Here is an 18,402-nt window from a genome sequence, read left to right as displayed (position 1 = left end):
AAACAGGCCGGTACAGAGGTGTTGGGTGACTTGTCTTTCTATGGTGTGAAAGGCTGATGCTGCAGTTTCAAAGCACAATGACAGAAGGTGGAGACCAAGAACCTGTGCTGTGTGTGGCTGTCTCTCTGTGTGTGCCAGTCAATGTCGTCAAAATAAAAACACATCACACAACCATTCTTCAGTATACCATGCTTTATTCATCAAATGTTTTTGGCTGTCTTGCTTTCATTAAGGTGCCAGTCTATGCCCTTATGCAAGGCTGAATTACCAACAGGGAAAGCAGGCAACTTCCCCAGATCCCCAAAAAGCTCCAGGCTTGCTGTTTATGCTGTATTTTAGGTGGGTCCAACTCTTCTTACCTGACCCTGAAGCCCTGTCTTGAAGAAGGCCATTGTGTCAAAATCTAGTATTCAGACCTTTATGATTTCAGGTTTGTGCCACATGTAGCATAAGTATGTTGGGGGCATTTGCCTTTATTAGATAATAAACAGTAAAGAGCAGATGGGAAATGAGGGGAGAGAAAGATGAGGAATGACATATAAAATACGTCTGTGGCCCCACTCAAATCAGGGACATTGCTGTTCTATGGTCAGTGTCTTAGACCCCCTGGCCACCAGGACACCCATTTTGCCATGGCTGTATGAACAAGTTACAGGCCTTTGGGCAAAATTTGCTATTTGGCCATTATTGACACCCCTGAAGTAGTTTATGGTGATTAAATTTCAAATATTTGATTACATGAAATTTAATTTGGGAAAAAAATGAGATTACATTTTTAATTTGGGCAATGTGAGCACAATATAAACTAAGATAATTAAGTTCTTAGTTAGGGTCCAATTAAGGTAAAAAATTGCAGTTAATGAAATTACCAAAACCAACAAAGCCTGAAGCTTTGGAGCCCCTGCTGTTCTGAGACCCCAGCAGCAGTTGTTTGCTTTGCTTGGTTGGTAATCTAATCTAGTCTTTCTTGTTGCATAGTCCTAAATGAACATGTTTAATTAAATTACCACACAGCATATCTGGGGCCAGGTAGCATTCCAGAAAAAACTGAGGTCAACACGCCTTTTTCACTGAAGAGATTTTGACATGTCACAGTAGGAAAATTATTTACAATTACATTTAGCTGCTTCGTCTTCAAGGTCCTGGTACTGTGCACATTGTCAATTATTACTGGCCCACTTGAATTAAAATGAGCCATCCTTTCTATTGTTAGTAACACCTGTGCTTTTCCTGCTATGACAAGTCAAATGTCTTCTGTGAAAAAGGCTTACAGGGGCCCAGGAGATCAATTATGCCCTGGGGGCCCCCTGGCAGGGTAATCCGGCCCTGCCCCCCATGGTTGTTCACACACTGCGAGGGTCTCTTTGTTTAGAATAACATGCACTCACAAACCATGCAAAAGGCAACAATAACACAGCGAGAATGAAAAAAAAAACGTGCCCCCACGATCATACAAATTACAAGAATAACACAGCCACAATGAAAAACAGTGAAAACAACTTTTAAGGGGCACTGATAAATCAATTTACCAAAAACAAAACTTACTTTGATGTCTGCCAGTAGACATATTTAGCACGTATTATCTTCCATACAAATGAACTGACTGTACCTGTCTACCCCCTGAGTTGCTGCCCCTCTCAGCCATCCGCCGTTGCCAAGGTTTCCGTGTACGCGCTGCCTGCGAGAGCGGAGCGGAGCCGCGCGATTGTCATACAGTATTGCCAGACATGGCGGCGGATCTACAACCCGAGTGGCTTTCTTGTCTCCCTTCTTCCTGGAGTTATGGGGTTACTCGGGATGGACGCGTCTTCTTCGTTAAGTAATTACCCTTTTTAAAGAAAGCGTTTTCCATACATTTCTGCCCGTTGCTGATTCGAACAAAGTCACCGTGTAAATAATGAATACAATTCCCTCTCTCAACAGCGAAGAAGCCAAGAGTACAACCTGGCTGCATCCAGTGAGTGGCGAAGCGGTAATAACCGGACACAGAAAAACTCCAGGTAAGGTGTCACTCAACGGCGGTCAAGTTTCTCTCTGTTATCTTTAACGTCTGTCGTGTCCACCCGTCATGTGTTGTTGGTCGCCTTGTGCCGTTTCCCCCAAGCCGATACTTCCCACACTGGGAGAGAGGCAGTGACATCCACGCCGTGTTTCTTAATGCATGAGTGGGCTTTTGTGCGCTCGTGCTGTGAAAAAAAAGTGAGCCCTCTCGTGCCCACCTCTGTCCGGGATCGTGCCACCTCCTCGTGAACCTTTTAACGTTGGTCACTCAGTGAAGTTGGACGAAGAGTGGACGTTAGCTACTCGTCAACTTGTGAGACGACGACTTTAACTATCAGCCACCAGAATCTAAATTATTATTTTTTTTAAACTTTGAATTAACGTACGTTTTCTGTCGACTTTATAGCTGCTAAGATATGTTTAGTTGATGTTTAGTTGACCAGAGACCAGTGAACTTCAGTTTGATAGGTAACATACATCAAGAGCTGCCACAGACTAAAGAGCTGGTAAAGGTTAGCTGTAAATCTACAAAATTAGCTTCCTCTGCGCCACCCTTTCAAAAAACCTCTTACCAATCTTAAACACAGTGTGTTATTTGGTAAAATTAGCTCCTTTGCCATGTTTTATGCTGCGGACGTTACCATGCGACTGTCTACTAAGTCTCTGCAGAGCTTTCCCACGAATGTAATTGGGAGACCACTGCATCTCACTAAGGCTGTAACTGCTGTTATTATTATTTTTATTATTGTGGAGTAATCAGCAGACTATTTTCTCGATTCTTGATTAATTGTTTAGTCAAAAATAGTGAAAAAATGCTCATCACAGTTTCCCCAAAGCCCAAATTGAGAAGAGCTGAAATGATTAGTTGATTAATCACAACTATTTTGATAATAGATTAATCATTAAATTACTTCCTCAAGCAAAGATGCCAAATATAACTAAATTCCACCTTCTCAGTTTTGCCCCCCCCCCCCTATATAATTGTAAATTGAGTGTCTTTGTATTTTGGACTGTTCGTCAGACCAAACAAGCACTTTGAAGACATCACATTGGGCTTCAGTGGTGGAAAGTAACAGTACATTTACTCAAGTACTGTACTTCAAGTACAATTTTGAGGTACTTGTACTTTACTTGAGTATTTCCATTTGATGCTACTTCATACTTCCACTCTACTACATTTCAGAGGGAAATATTGTACTTTCTACTCCACTACATTTATCTGACAGCTCTAGTTACTTTTCTGATGAAGATTTGACACAATGAATAATATAACAAGCTGTAAAAAGTCAACACATTGTTAAAGATTAAACCAGTAGTTTCCAACCTTTATGGCTTTTGACGTTTTACAGAAAGCAGCATGTAGTCAGGTCACATTTCAGATGTCTATCAGTTGTTAACAGCTCAACCAAATAGTGATTTTTTCCTCTAAATGTCTCACATGGTTTCATTTCAGTGAATGCTTAAATCATCCAATATTTCACCAAAAATCAAAGATAAGAGGAAAAGTCCAAAAACTGAAAACAGATTTGTGCATCAGAACTTTGTTCTTTCGTCTTTCCTCTCTCGTTAATCATCTCAGGACCCCTTAGATTTATCTGGTGACCCTTTGGAGGGGCCCAACCCCTAGGTTGGGAACTACTGGACTAAACTAGCTAACTGCTCCACCTCCAGCAGTTGCAACAGTAACATGCTGCTGACACACTGATGCTTCAGTATTAATAATCTAATGATATCATATATAATAATATATCAGTCAGAAGGACCAAACGCTACTTTTCCTGCAATACTGTAAGTACATCAAGCCGATAATACTTGTGTACTTTCATGTAAGTAGGATTTTTCATGCAGGACTTTTACTTGTAATGGAGTATTTTTCATTGTTGTATTGGTACTTTTACTGAAGTAAAGGATCAGAATACTTTTTCCACCACTGTTGGGCTTTAGGAATGTGTAGTGGAGGTTTTTTTACTATTTTCTTACATTTTATAGACCAAATGATTAACCGATTGAGCAAAATAACTGACAGATTAATCAATAATAAAAATAACCTTAAGTTGTTGCCTTAAGAGTAATGTCTTCAAATAGCTTAATTTGTACAAGAAACAGTCCAAAACACAGAGATATTTCATGTTTATATATGAAAAGCTTGTAACAGTAAATTGATTTTCTTTCTTTCTCAACAAATAATTGTTCAGTCAACTAATTGTTGCGGTTCTGCATCTTGTATACAGCTGAGACAGTGACAGCTGGGAAGGCATAGCGCTCCTTATCTAGTAAACTGATACAACGTGTGTGTTCCAGGAGTGTGTGTTCAAGTGTTTTGTCCCTCTTTCACAGACCTACCCACTGGATGGGAAGAAGGATATACTTTCGAGGGAGCGCGGTGCTTTATCAAGTGAGTTTAACGGCATCCCTCCACAAGACACACGCCCATCATTACTCCAGAACTTGCTTACCATATTTAAAAGATGCCATATTGAATTCAAACCACTTCCTCTTCGCGTGTGACCATAATTGAAGCTTGCCTTCACTATCAACAAGAATTTATTTCCAGTTTTATCCCCTCAAATAAAAAAAAAGGGGCTCATTCAAATGCCCTGCTACTCCTGAACACATGCTGTGTACTAGAGGTAAACGCATGGCTGTGAATATGGAACCTTTACTCCCTATTTCTGTGTAGCGGAGGCCTATCACAAAAGTTAATGATTACACAGGAACGTTGTGCAAATACATGAGACACGGGCAAAGTGTGGTGACTGTCTTCTTGTGAGCTGTTTTTATGTATTCAGACTTACCCTGCTCAAAGCTTGAGCCTACTTGGAGAGTTGAGCCAAAGTATAATGTGTTCTCTTTTTCTGACATTTATCCCGACTGTTTGGGTTTATATGGTGTACTCACAGTTTGAAATGACACTTGTCTTAAGTAGATGCTGGAAAATATATTTGAGGTTAATGCCAAGCTAAAGTATTACAGGAATTTGGAAATATTTTGTATTATTTAAGTCCCCTTACATTGATTTTGTTTGAACCTCATATGCCCCAGTATGCTTATTGGTTGTGGCTGTGTGGGCAGGAGAAAATGTGATATATCCTCCATGTCCACTGAAACAACGTTGGTTTCTTCAGTTTTTGCCCCTCTCTGTTTGAAGATCATGATATACATGAATTACATTAGTAGCTGGCTGTGTTACATAGTCTTTGAATTACAGTATAGTTCACATTTTCCAGTCTCGCCTCCTTCGTAGCCTGATACATATGACTAATCAAAAGACATCACAAGGGCTGTCATTCAGACTGCACTGATTCATCATCTGTTGCTGCTAAGAATATTTTAAATTCAAGGAGAAACATTTTGTTATGTTGCATTTCCTAATGCAATACTCCTCTCACACAGCGGGTATAAATATTTTTTAAACTGCGGATGAATCTCTCCGCCACAACACAGGAATGCTTCTGTATGATTGAAGACAATATGCCGGCTATGAATTTAGGATATTATGCCTTATTATCCTCACTGAATCCCCTCTCTTTCTTTGACTTCCTCATGAATTTGAGGAGCTTCAAGTGGCAGGTTGCCAGGCAGTCCAACTGAAAGGCAGTCATTTTATATTCACAGTATGTTATCACTAGTTTCTCACTGCAAAACAGACTTGGGAACCACATGCATTAGTCGATCACTATAATTCTGGCAGAGCCCAAGGACATTATAATGTTCGCTAGACTTTGATTAAGGGGCTACGTCTAGTTTATATCATATAATCATTTCACAACAGTATATTTCTCCCTGAATAATAAATACATTATCTATATGATCTATATATATAACTGTATTAGCTCAGTTGCTGACACCTAATTTTGTATAATTACACGCGTTTCAAATGTGTCACGTCTGCCTTAGTCATCTTTAATGCAAAAGAAGGCTTATTGATTAGCCTATGTGACAAACTGAATAGCACAATTTGCAGCGACCATATATTAGCAGATGCACTGTGAATGCTTTATTCACATGTATCAGTAACCAAAAACAACACTCACACAACACTCTTTACTGGTGTAAGATATCTGACAGACTGCACCTCTGTGGTTCATAAGCAAAGTGTGCATTTCTGTCATTTGTTACCCAGTAGGGACGGGTATCATTAGGATTTTATTGATATTACAACTCTTATCAATACTCCTTATCGATCCAGTTCTTTATTGATATTCTTATCGGTTCTTTTTCATTACTCAAGAATGACTTTTTTAAAAATATATTATTTTTAAAAGGAATAAATTCAGAACAGGTTTAGAAATTATTTATATTTTAAGTATAGCTAAATATTTTTCTAGAGCAGCAACAGTAATGTTCACAATAGCAATGTCACAATAATATCTCACTGGAAATGAATCTAACAAAATACTGTGAAGTTTACAAAGAATGAAGAACACAGACATCAGTCAGTATCAGTCTTTCCTCCTGTCCTCTGTCCTCCTCCCACTGCTGCTGATGTGATTCACTGCCTGCTGGTACTGCTGGTAGACAGAGGAGGAGCTGGTTTGAAGAGTGGGGCTGTTGTCTCAGCCAGTAGTAAAGTTTACAAGAATTTAAGATACAAACTAAGCTGAAAAGTTAGGCTACATTTAGGCAACCATTCGATATATTAGCCTAACCAGCATGCTGTGGTTGTTGATGTCACACTGCTGAGTTAACAACAGACAGACTTATTTTTATAACGGTAACAAATGTTACCTTGATTTGATGAGGTCGAGACAGTTGCCTTTTTAGTTTGGCAAATCTCATTGGCATTGGAGCCGGGAGGCTGCACTGTGGACTTAGTTGCAGCAGCTGCTTTCCTAAAGACGCTGCGTTGCTTCAGATTGATAGAATGTTGTATTTGTAAGTGTTTCACGAGGTTGCTGGTGTTACCCCCTTTACACGCAACTACCTTTTTACATATATTGCATTTAACTGCATTTTCATTAAATTTAGTAAAGTGAGCCCGCACTTGTGAAGGTTTTGCCCCGTCACCCATCACTGGAGAGCACAAAATGTAAACGCGCAGTTATGCAACGTCAATCGTAATCGCCTGATGCTTGCAGCTTTGTCATCATTAGAAGACGATTAAATACCGATAGCAGCACCGTTTGTTCAGGAGCTTATCAATATTTTGGTACTGACCAGTCAGGAACTGGTACCAATGTAGTACCGGTTCTCAGTACTCATCCCTGATACCCATTATGTCTGTCATTTCATACATTTTTTTGCACTACATTAAAGGAACTAAGTGAACGTGTTACTAAGTGTTACATATCACAGCTAATTTTTTAGCGAGCCTAAAGAAAATCCTTGTAAGCATAAAACATACTGTATGCCTGCTTATGAGGTAGACTGCACTGTTTAGGTTGAAAGAAAGTTGATGCAGATTCTGTGGGTGAAATGCAGATAATTAGCCTGGATGTGACCGAGGCTGCCAAAGGCTGCCTTCTGTGGACTCTTTTAGTGAGACACATTTACTGTTTACGGGGACTGGTCCAAGAGATTCTGCTTTGTTGTTTTATTTCACAGAAGCGTTTAGAATTCTAGTTATATGGTCAGAAATATTAAACAGTATGCCGCTGTCATAAAGCTGGTTGGTCAGGCTACGGCACAAGATCAATGTATAAGCCTGTAGTGCTGAAGCTATATATTAGATGTGCTTAAGCTTGAGTAATTGGGTTGTATAAAACCATGGCTGTTAATTCCATAGTGACTCATTGTTTTGACATAGAGATCTGTTGACAGGTTTATGTGATGAGTGACTTGGATAGTACTCGGGACATTTTGAGTCTTTATGAAAGGCAGCCAATAAAAGCCTCTGAAAACTGTCCAAAACCATTAGCCTGATGACAGCTGGATAAGTCTTTGCCTTATGTTTTACAGTAAGATATCATTACTTAATCATAAATTCAAGTGTGTATAGATTTATATTTTTTCCTTTTTTTAATGCACATGAACAATTAGCAAATATTTTTAACCAAAATCAGACACCCAACTCATTTGTTTTCAGACTGTATCATTAATTCATTTCTGCAACTAGAGCTTTTTATGAGCCTGTGAAAAGATCTGGCCCATTCACATGCTGGCTGTGTGGCTTGGCTGTTACCATCGGGTTACACAGTGTGAGCATCAAGCAGCAGATTGTGCTGACGTAGACTGTCCTCTGAAGGGATGTGTTTGGGAGGATGGGTGCAGGTCACTGGTGTGATAGTGTAGACTAGAGACACGGTCCATCCCGGGATTTGATATTATTTTTGGTACTATGAGTTTTGAATGGATGAAGGTCAGTGCAGATGTTAATTAAATCAGTCATGGCTTACTGCTCTCTTCAAACTGAGCAGACTGATCTCCTTTGAGTTTCTGGATTGTTGGCTCATTTCGATGTGGGGAACTATGTGTCAACTGGCCAGTGCTCGCTCCCCCGCTAACAGAGAATGAGATCATGAAGAGGTGTAAATCTGCCAACTATTAGCTTCTTAATTTGGCAGGCATGTACCTGTATAAGTGAAGTCAGTGCATTGTGACCCTGAACCTTCATCTGGAATTTTTTTGATTTGTCTTTTATGACCAAATACCTGAAAAAACTAATGACTTGTCAGCTAGAGCTGTACTTTATGTCTAGTGCTAATTAGTAAATATTAGCATACTACTAACACATTGAACTAAGTCTTATTATTTTTCAGCTGTGCTTGTTTGTTTTAGACATGAGAACATACATCCATCACATTAAGACATGCAGTATCTCTGTGTCTTCCCATCTGCTGTGGCTCATTGAGGACAGAGGAACGGGTCAATAGCATCCACCCATTAGTCCTAATGCATTCAAGTTTTTAAGCCAGTGGCATTTGGCCCTGTCTCAGCTGCTGAACCTGGCGATAAATCAGAAAATACAGAACTTCCAAGAGAAGCTGAAATAATAATCCACACAGCAGAGTCACAGACACTTTCTTCTCACATTATGAAACCAGTGTTGTTAATATCCATGTTTACTAGCTAGCAGGTTTCTTCATCACTGCCTTTGCTGGTGTATTGTCGCATAACCTGGTGTATTACCACTACCTGTCAATCAGTGGAATAGTGTGAGACCACTGGCAAGACTGTGCACGTGTCATCCATGTTTGTCCTCGTACATATGCACGAGACAAACAAATCTGGGAACCACTCATAAAATAAAACTGCTCCACCACTCCTCCGCTACTGGAAGTAAAAAAACTACACAGGCTACCTTTAACCTGTGTGTTACTTTGTGCCCTGTGTGTACAGTCGGGAGCTGGGAGACGTATTGAACTACACTTAGATACAAGGATCCAGAGCCGTCTCTGATGTCAAAGATGTTATGCTCCTACAGAATACTGCATGCAACATATGCTCTCTGTAGCATACTATAAAGAGAGTAAAGCCATTGTTCATTTGATTTTCATAACATTTTCTCCGTATCCCTCTCTTGGGTCTACTAGCGAATTCTACAGCAACCCAGAGTCCAATATCTGTTCAGCGTGCTCTTGTTTGTGCCATAAACAGCATTTGATGAGACGGTACCATCTGGAAGATTTGTGTTTTCCATTTTATCCCTGTACTACATAATCCTGTATTTTAACCTCTGCCTCATATTGTGCAGAATGGAGGACATAATTTGGGCAATTTAACCAGCAATTTGTCAAAATGTTTGTCAAAGTCTGCTAATGAGGATTCTTGACCCGTGAAAACCTTTCAGAGGTGTTTATCGGGATAAATGAGGTGCACTCAGTTTGACTGGTGCAAAAGGCCTAATATTATCGTAGGAGAGTGATGACCTTAATTATGAGTTGGTTGCCTCATGCATGCAGGAAGTGTTTACAGCAATTATGTTCATGAAAAGACAGGTGCAGAACTCCTGCCAGCTCCCTGTCTTTGTTCTCTATTCTTGTCTCATTTATCCTGTGTGGGAAAGGAGGGAAAAAAACTAACTGCTGTAGTCGGTGCTAATTGCTGTAGGTTACACAATGAGATACAGTAACTGACATCTTGTTTTGAAGGCTAATAAGTACGTACAGTAGAAGGCTCAGACAGTGGACGCTCATAGTGCTATCGCGCAGTCTAATTTTATCGCATTCCATATTTCTAATGTTTCATTTGATGGCATATTGTTGGTGTCCTTAAGGAGTAAAATACAAAATAGTTTAATAATCCATTTACTCTGATGTGTGGAACAGTAATTTTAAAGCGTGAGTTCCACCCATAACGTTTTGGCAGTGCACCACTTAGTTGTAGCATGTTCATGGATAAACTTAGCCAAGGTAGCCTGGTTGCCCTGGTTACCCTGTATGTCGCTGCTGTCAGAATGAGAAACGAGAGACCCATAAAACTGACTGAGTGCAACACTATTATTAAAAAATGCGTTATCTCTGTAGTGAAATGTCTCCCCGTCCCCCTCCCCTCTCTATGACGGTTGGCTTCTCACTCCACCTTTGAGTGAAACTGCTCAGAACAACGATAAAAACATTTGATTTCTGACGTGGTCAGACATCACGTCGTAAGAATCAGTTCTGAGAGAGAAAAATGTTAAGTATAGAAAGTATGAAATTAAATGTAGTCGTTTGGTCCCTCTGACTGATATATAATATGACATCATTACATTATTAATACTGAAGCATCAGTGTGTGAGCAGTATGTTTTTTTTTTTACCTTTATCTATTCAGAGGAGTTTCTCTGAGAGCAATGCTCTCTTTTTCAGGAACGCCCTGATCACATTCACACATTCACACCTGGAAGCTGTCCAGTATAAACACACTCTGATAATGGCCTTGCTCAAGGGCACCTCAGTGTTGGTAATGATGGAGGGGCAAGCGCTACTCTTTCATTTTCCCTACCCAGATTTATCCTGTCGGTCTGGGGATTAAACCTGCGACATTCTGGTCACAAGCTCTCTTCTCTAACCTTTAGGTCACCATTGCCTCTCAACATGTTACTGTTGTAGCTGCTGAAGGTGGAGCTAGTTTCAACTACTTTATAAACGGTTAGACCATAAATCAGCATAAAACAGCTGTCAGCAGGTGTCCTGACTCAACAGAAAGATTGTTTTCCTTTCCCACTGCAGCACAACTAAACTGTTTCAGTGATAGTTTTGGCCAATGAGTCATGGTTGGATGTTTACATTTTTTTCAAAATAAAAGACCAAAATGTTATTTTCTACCTTTTTTTTTTCTTCTGTACTGAAAATGTACCAAACCGTGACCTCAAAACTGAGGTACATACTGAACTGTGAATTTTGTGTACCCCTAGTGTCCTTTGAGGGCAATTTGCTGCTTCCGAGTGCTCGTCAGTATAAAGTGCAACATAAAATATAAATATTGTGCTAGGCTGCTCTGCAACCACCACTTTCATTAGGCTGTTCACTTCTACTGCTGCATAATTCATCACTCAGAACAGAGGAAAGCATGCCAATTGAAATTTGGCCAATTATGAAAAAAATCTCTCTAGTGGATCTCTGTTTAGCTGTTGGCTCTTTTTGGCTGGACCACAACAGCGGGGCCAGCCCTGCACATGTAGTTGTCCGTGAGCGAGTGAGCGAGTGAGTGAGTGATGAAGTTACACCATTAGTTGTCTGGCCGAATGTCGGAGTTTCCCCATCGGCCATTGCTCTCTCAAAATGAATCGGCGCAAACAGTTTTTTATTTACATCATCAAGGGCCATTTACAGCGCTTCCATTCGTAGCCCTATTTGCATGGGACTAGTATTACATGGGGACCCTGTGATTTAGAAATTACCCCTCACCCCTACTGATGTCTGTGTTTCGTGCAGCGCATTCACATTGGATAAGCAAAGTCTATATTTTACTCGAATTCACTGACATTACCCCCCTGGATATACATGACAACATGACAGGCTGCAAACTTTTACAGTCTTGTCTCTAAATGACCTAAATACATAACTGTGATGGAAACATATAGGACAGCGCGATGCAGAGCGACGGTGTTTCCTGCTCCGAGTTCTCAGCTCCAGTGTTAAGTGCAGAGAGGTCGGCTAAACTCATGTTTTAACAGACACATACCAGCGTCTCTACCCTCTCCTCCTCTACAGCCAGTGTGATCGACTCTCTGGTGGGCAGCGCTGTCAGCAGCCGACAGGAGAGACGCTCTGTGGTACGTTTAGATTTTATAACTAAATGCCAGGATGCAAACTTTTTATTTCTTTTCACATCACAAACGATGAGCAACCATTAAAATACCAGTCTTGCAGGTAAAACATGACTCATGTAGGCTGTTATATCAGTTTAGTATAGGTGCGCTTGCTGTAACTGCAGTAACTGGACGGAGTTGAGCCTCCTGAATTTGCACCCAATGCTGTCAAAACTTTCATTTATAATTTCCACTGCAGCCTCCAGATGAACATTTAATATCCAGGAATTCACATTATAGATGTCTATCCCTGTAACGAATTGGCTACAATTTTGCACACCCATGCACAGTCCAGCCATATACCAGGTTTTGACCTCATACTGGCTGACTGCACATTTAAAAGGAGGAATATTGGGTTGCTCTCATGTGGATCCATAACCAGTTTGTGGTAATTGTCAGTCAAAACAAAATAATGAAATACTCTTTTCTGACAACTCTACTGTTTCTGTTTTTTTTTTTTTGATCGACAACCTATATGTGGTTCTGCTTGACATAATGACTAATGTGGTAAAAACTTCTCAGAGGCTTTTTGTTTCCTGTGACTGGTGTGTATGATAATGACTCACATAAAGTCCTTTGTTTAAAAGACACACAACTTTGAACCCAAAGATTACGCAATTTCACCACGATCCTGTTAGAGATATTCCTCCAAAATCAGCACCTTTATCACTTAACTAGACTGTCATGAATACTCGTATTGCGATAAAAAACACAACAAAAACACAAAACAGTTTGATACATAATTGTATCTCATCTCATCCTGGCATATGGAGGCATAACTTACATTATTTCCTTTGATTGATTACTGTTCAGATATGCTTTACCAATAAAACTGTGAGTAATCACAGATTGCCTCAGACAGTGGCAATGCTTGTCTCTCAGGACTTAAGGATATACAGCCAAACACCAACATACTGTATGTACCACTGTGTTCAAGTACAAGAGTTTTTTTTTTTATATGACTTCAGAAATATTGTTAAAATACAGAGCAGCGTCAGCATTCATTTGAACACTTGTTTCTGCCCTCTTGGTGGCTGTGTTCCAATGTTCACTATTCTTTTAGGTCTGTTTTTGGTCTCAGTCAACTCCTGAGGGAAATATCCGTCTCTTTAGCTGCTAAATGCTCCACTATGTTCTCTGTCGTCACTGTGAGAATGTTGAAAATGAACCAAAACAGTAGAGTTGCGGGCCATAAAACTAAAACAATTGCAAGATGCTAAAATGTTCTGTAGAGCTGAGGGGAACAGCAGAGTCAAGTGGTAATTCTTACACATAGATCCTTTGATCCTTTGTTATCATAAAAATATTGATTATAGCCACTTTAAAGAAACAAACCAACATTTTGGGGAATGCACTTGTTTGCCATATACAGTCAGATGGGAAAAAATAATTTAAACTGGGAAACTGTTTGTCTCTAAAGCTATCGTAGTTCAAAACACACTCCCATTCAAAATACATCACCACTACGTAGCATTTGAATAGTTAAATTCCAAAATGAGCAATAATAACAAATTATTTACAAATTATTCGAGAATAGTAAATGCTTTTCGTGGCATTTTTCCATACCAGTTTTTCTGCTCTTGCCTTGCCTTATCTCTTTCTAAGTTTCATTTCTGCAGTAACAGACTTCAGACACTGACACTTCAGGGCATAAGTAAAATGAGGCATCTTATCAGAGATCTGAAGAATGGATTAGCATGTCACAGACTTCAAGCGTAGGGGATTTGTTTTCATTTTCACGAGTGACATCAGCTAAAGTGAATAAAAATCCCCACCAATGCTGGGGGACAGTCTGAGATATGAGCTCACGTTGACTTTCATTACAGTTTGCGTGGGTTTGTAGTGGCTTTGTCTGTAGCTTTACCTGGAATCTAGACAGAAATGATGGTTGATATCTGAATCTATCAGGGTAAGAACGGCGGAAGTCCCTGTGAAACCTCCATAACTGTCAGTGACAGACATTTAAAGGCTCTCCCTTCTCTCTAAGGAATAATCCCAGTTTCAATCTGTGAGCAAAGCTTTATATCAGACATGATTATATAACCCTGAAAATCCAGTCACGGTAGTGAGTGTGTGTGAGAGGTGACCAAGTCTTTGGGTTCGGAATAAAGTCAAGTGCCAGATAGAGCTGTACATTTAATCATTTATTAAGTGATCACAATTTGGTCTCCATATTTAGTCTGATTTAACTGTCCAGGTGAAATATTGACTCTGTATTTAAAGCGCCGCCTCTGGTGCATCAAATCAAATGCTCCTTAGTCAAGAGAAAGCTGTGATCAGTCACAAGTGTTTGCTGCTCTTTGCTTCCAAAACATGATTGCAGCTGCAGGCAAGAGCATTGTCACTACACAGTTAACCATCATAATGTAACTCACTTTTCTATATATCGATTATTTCTTTTTATACAATGAGTATAGAAAATATTTGTCTATGTATATATCAGAACTAGAGCTTCATAGAGATTTGGGGACAAGCAGGTACAGAATATACTGTATATTTGTTATTGTCTGGTATTATTGTCTGAAATGTTTTCACTGCAGTGACCAAAATGCAGCTACAACATTTAAGCTTCATACTATGTTGCCAGTTACCTCTCATTGCTGAAACAGACTTAATCAAACCTAATTAACCTTATCCTGTGCAGGGTGGCTGGGGCTATACTCACAGATTTTTTTCCTTAGATTTCCTTTTTACTAAATCATTAGCAACAGTCAGCTCTGCCTTCCTCAGCGTGTGTGCCCTGGCTGGTAGCACCCTGAAGTACTTCAAGAGATTTATTATAACAAGAAGAGCCAGGAACTGCCCCCTTTATTTAGCTGCTGCTGCGGCCTATCCTAGATTGCATTCGGCGAGAAGGCGTACACTGGACATCTAGTCTGTCACACAAAAAGACAGACAACCACGTTCACACCTACTGTATGGAAAAACGAGTTTCTAATTCACTCAGCCTGCTTTTCTTGAATGTGGAAGGAAACTTGAGCACCTAGAGAAAATCCATGTGGACATAGGGAGATCATGCAAGTCTAAACTGATTATAAACAAACATTAAAAGGTGAATGGTTTAAAGTTAATGTTGTCTTTTGGAAGTTGCCTTGATATAGAGTTATAAAAAATTGTGATGATCATTTTAACCATAATCAGGGTGGCATGGTGGTGCAGCGATTAGCACTGTCTCCTGACAGCAAGAGGTTCTGGGTTTGAACTGACCAGCCGGCTGGGGCCTTCCTGTGTATCTCTGGGTACTCCAGCTTCCTCCCATTGTAGGTTAGGTTAATTGGTGATTCTAAATTGCCCGTAAGTGTGAATGGTTGTCTGTCTCTATACTATATGTTAGCCCTGTGACTGGCTGGAAACGTGTCCAGGGTTTAACCCACCTCTTGCCCAACGTCAGTTGAGATTGGCTCCAGCTCCTGTAGAGGATAAGTGGTAAAGAAAATAGAAGGATGGATTTTAATCATAATCATGAAGTCCACATCCACGTGTGTTTTTAAAAAAGATTCCCACACACATGGCTAACATTAACTAACTGCACTCTGGGGACAGTGCCTTATTAAAACTGCAAATCTCTTAGAGACCGTGCACTCACCCCCTTGGCAGGGGTAGGTTTCGATGGCTGTGGCTGCTGACTCACTAAGTCTGTCAATGCTCGGTACTCATGCGTCTCACTTGTGTGTGTAATGTGATTTAAGAGGGAAACCAGTGGATCTGGATCTGCTGTACATCATCCCTGTCTCTGGCTCCATAACTCTGTGTTGTGAGGCTGGGTGCTGACTGAGGAACAGACAGACAACTAGGCAGGCTTTGAGCTGCTCAGACTGCTCTCACGCATTTCAGTCTCTGTGGGGTCCCTGCCATCTGGCTAGCACTGGGAGAAAAGAGCGTATGTGTTTGGGTGTTTGGATGCTCTGTGCGTGAACATATGTGTAAGAGATCTTCTGATGTCAGTGACTGCCCCAGGTGCTGATTAAGATAGTTTCTCAGTAAAAATCCACATCAGACCAAGTTATTCTCTGCTTAGTATTCTTGGCTGCTCATGTTAGAGTTTTGTAACGTATTTGTTGTTTACAAATCGTGTGCACTAATAGTTCCTTTTTTCTCCTTTTATCCTATGGGAAGGAATCTTTTCAAGGCTGTTGTGTGTGTGCACATAGAAACTAAAAGCATAGCTGCTTTTAGCAGGATCAAGAGACTCTTTGTCTGCAGTGGTCTCAGTTACCAGACTGTTAGAGTGCACATGAGCCTGGCTGGTCATCACAATCTGTTATTATTTTACAACTTGTTTTTCTAATGCGCTTGTTCTTAAATATGAACTCTATACAGTGTTTAAAGGTCAAGGCAATTTTACTGAATTTATTTTATTGCTTATTGTTAACATATCTCATATGCAAAGCCAAACAACAGTGAGCTCATTGTATTTACAAGTATTGTGTGGGCATCAAAGCCTAATATATCCTCGGTGCCGTAGACCTCCATTGTTTACAAAAACTATTAACACATTAAGAATGGATGCAACGTTTGCATGTCAGTGAGCCTCACCGTTGCACTGAATGACACTGCGGTTACGGTAGTTTGTTTAGAAATGGCTCCTAAGACAAATAACAGTAGTAGTTCCGTGTACGGCAGACACCACTGTGCATGCACAGGAACGTGGATCTGTTTACAGAGCTTTGCTAGCTTGTTGTGCTACATATCACAACCTTTTGACTTTGGACTACTTTGTAAATTTCTCAAAGAACTTTAGTACAAAGTCAAGAAGTTGTGATATGTATCACCACAAACTAATTTATTTATGTTATTACTCTTTGGAGCTGTTTCTAAACAAACTAACACATTTGATTTACTGACAATAATAAAAATACAGAAAATTGCTGGCCTTATCTTTTAATGTCCAGTATTAATGAATATATCCCCAATGGTATAGAGTTTGTTGATTGAATGCAGGCCTACCTCTTGGGCTTAGTAGGGGAGCATTTAGACTACAGGCTCTAAAGCCTCTTAGTTGTGTGGTGTCTTTGATTTAATGCTGAGAGAGCTGTTGAACTTGAGTAATCCCTGTAGTAATCTGCAATGAGCTGTCCTTTGCTGATGTTGTGTTGGGTTGAATCCAGGGACAGCTGCCTTCATAGGGGTCAAGTTGTTCGTCTACTATTATTCCACACACCTAGATCCGCAACAGAGACTTTGGTGAGCCAGCCTATATATATATATATATATATATATATATATGTGTGTATATATATATATATGTGTATATGTTAGGGCTGGGCGATATGACCAAAATCTCATATCCCGATATAGGTCATTTCATATCCTGATAACAATACCTATCCCGACATAGCACATTTTAATTTAATGAATAAATAGTTGGTCCGTCCCCTCCGTTTTCCCTCGCCAGCATAAAGCCGCCTCCGCATGTGCTTTTACAGCATACAGGTGTTCCAGATTCAAAGGCGTGACGAAGATCAGACTGGTCAGAGCTGTAAACTCTGCCATGAGGGAAGACTAAGACGTTACAAGGGCGAGGGGAGGACATTTCTCCTCGTTTGATAACATCAAAAGTTAAGTCAGACTTTTCTATCGGCTTCCTGACTTTAAAAAAGATGAAGGAAAAAGAGAGAGAAGCAGCTGTGGTCAAGTGAGCTAGAGAGTGAATGAAGAGATGGAGCGCCGGTAGTGAGGAAGCCGGTGAATCAGATCAATAAAATGTTATTTTCTGATTGTTTCACAGCGGTTACATTCTAAAGAACAAACACACCCACACCCCCACACACCTCCGCTCAACCCTGCAGATGTATGCTGCACCAACTGGTTTGGTCTGAGTACCGGCTAAGGGGCAATAGAGAGCAGAGGAGAGTAGTCTGACCATAAATGACAGCAAAACGCAGCAGGGACTCTCACACTGAGCTGAAATTAAAAGAGTGCACATAAATTTGGTAAATAACACAAATAAAGAAAGTCTCTACTGCGTTTTGCTGTCATTTATAGTTGCCGTCTTGCTGCTTCTCTGCTCTTTCTCAGCACTGCGAGGCTGAGCCTTCCAGGTGTGTGCAGCGCAACAGAGTAGAGACAGACAGCGGCGGAGAGCTGACGACAACTAAACTCATTATGTTACTGTAAGTGCAATAAAAGCTTTGTGAGTAAAAAGCCAAGAAGAGTAATTTATCAATGTAATCCGCGCAAAAGATGGACAGACTCCAAATGACAAAAAATATTGCCGTAAAGAGTGTG

General features: G+C 40.2%; 1 protein-coding gene across 5 annotated transcripts in view; it reads left to right on the top strand.

The window, feature by feature from the left end:
- Positions 1 to 248: 248 nt before the first annotated feature.
- Positions 249 to 18,402, top strand: part of LOC121897622 (pleckstrin homology domain-containing family A member 5-like) — an 87,576-nt gene continuing 69,422 nt past the window's right edge. For 2 of the 5 annotated variants that reach the window (XM_042412246.1, XM_042412244.1), the window contains exons 1-3: positions 262 to 1,819; positions 1,924 to 2,000; positions 4,339 to 4,396. In XM_042412246.1, coding sequence (XP_042268180.1) covers positions 1,728 to 1,819; positions 1,924 to 2,000; positions 4,339 to 4,396 — 227 coding nt within the window. In that variant the 5' untranslated portion in view covers positions 262 to 1,727. Of the gene's footprint in view, positions 1,820 to 1,923; positions 2,001 to 4,338; positions 4,397 to 18,402 lie in introns of all 5 variants that reach the window. The other 3 variants (XM_042412249.1, XM_042412243.1, XM_042412245.1) reach the window with 3 other exon arrangements.

Source organism: Thunnus maccoyii, chromosome 5 (assembly GCF_910596095.1).
Source record: "Thunnus maccoyii chromosome 5, fThuMac1.1, whole genome shotgun sequence".
In the NCBI taxonomy this organism is placed as follows: domain Eukaryota; kingdom Metazoa; phylum Chordata; class Actinopteri; order Scombriformes; family Scombridae; genus Thunnus; species Thunnus maccoyii.
This window is presented reverse-complemented; position numbering and strand designations above follow the sequence as displayed.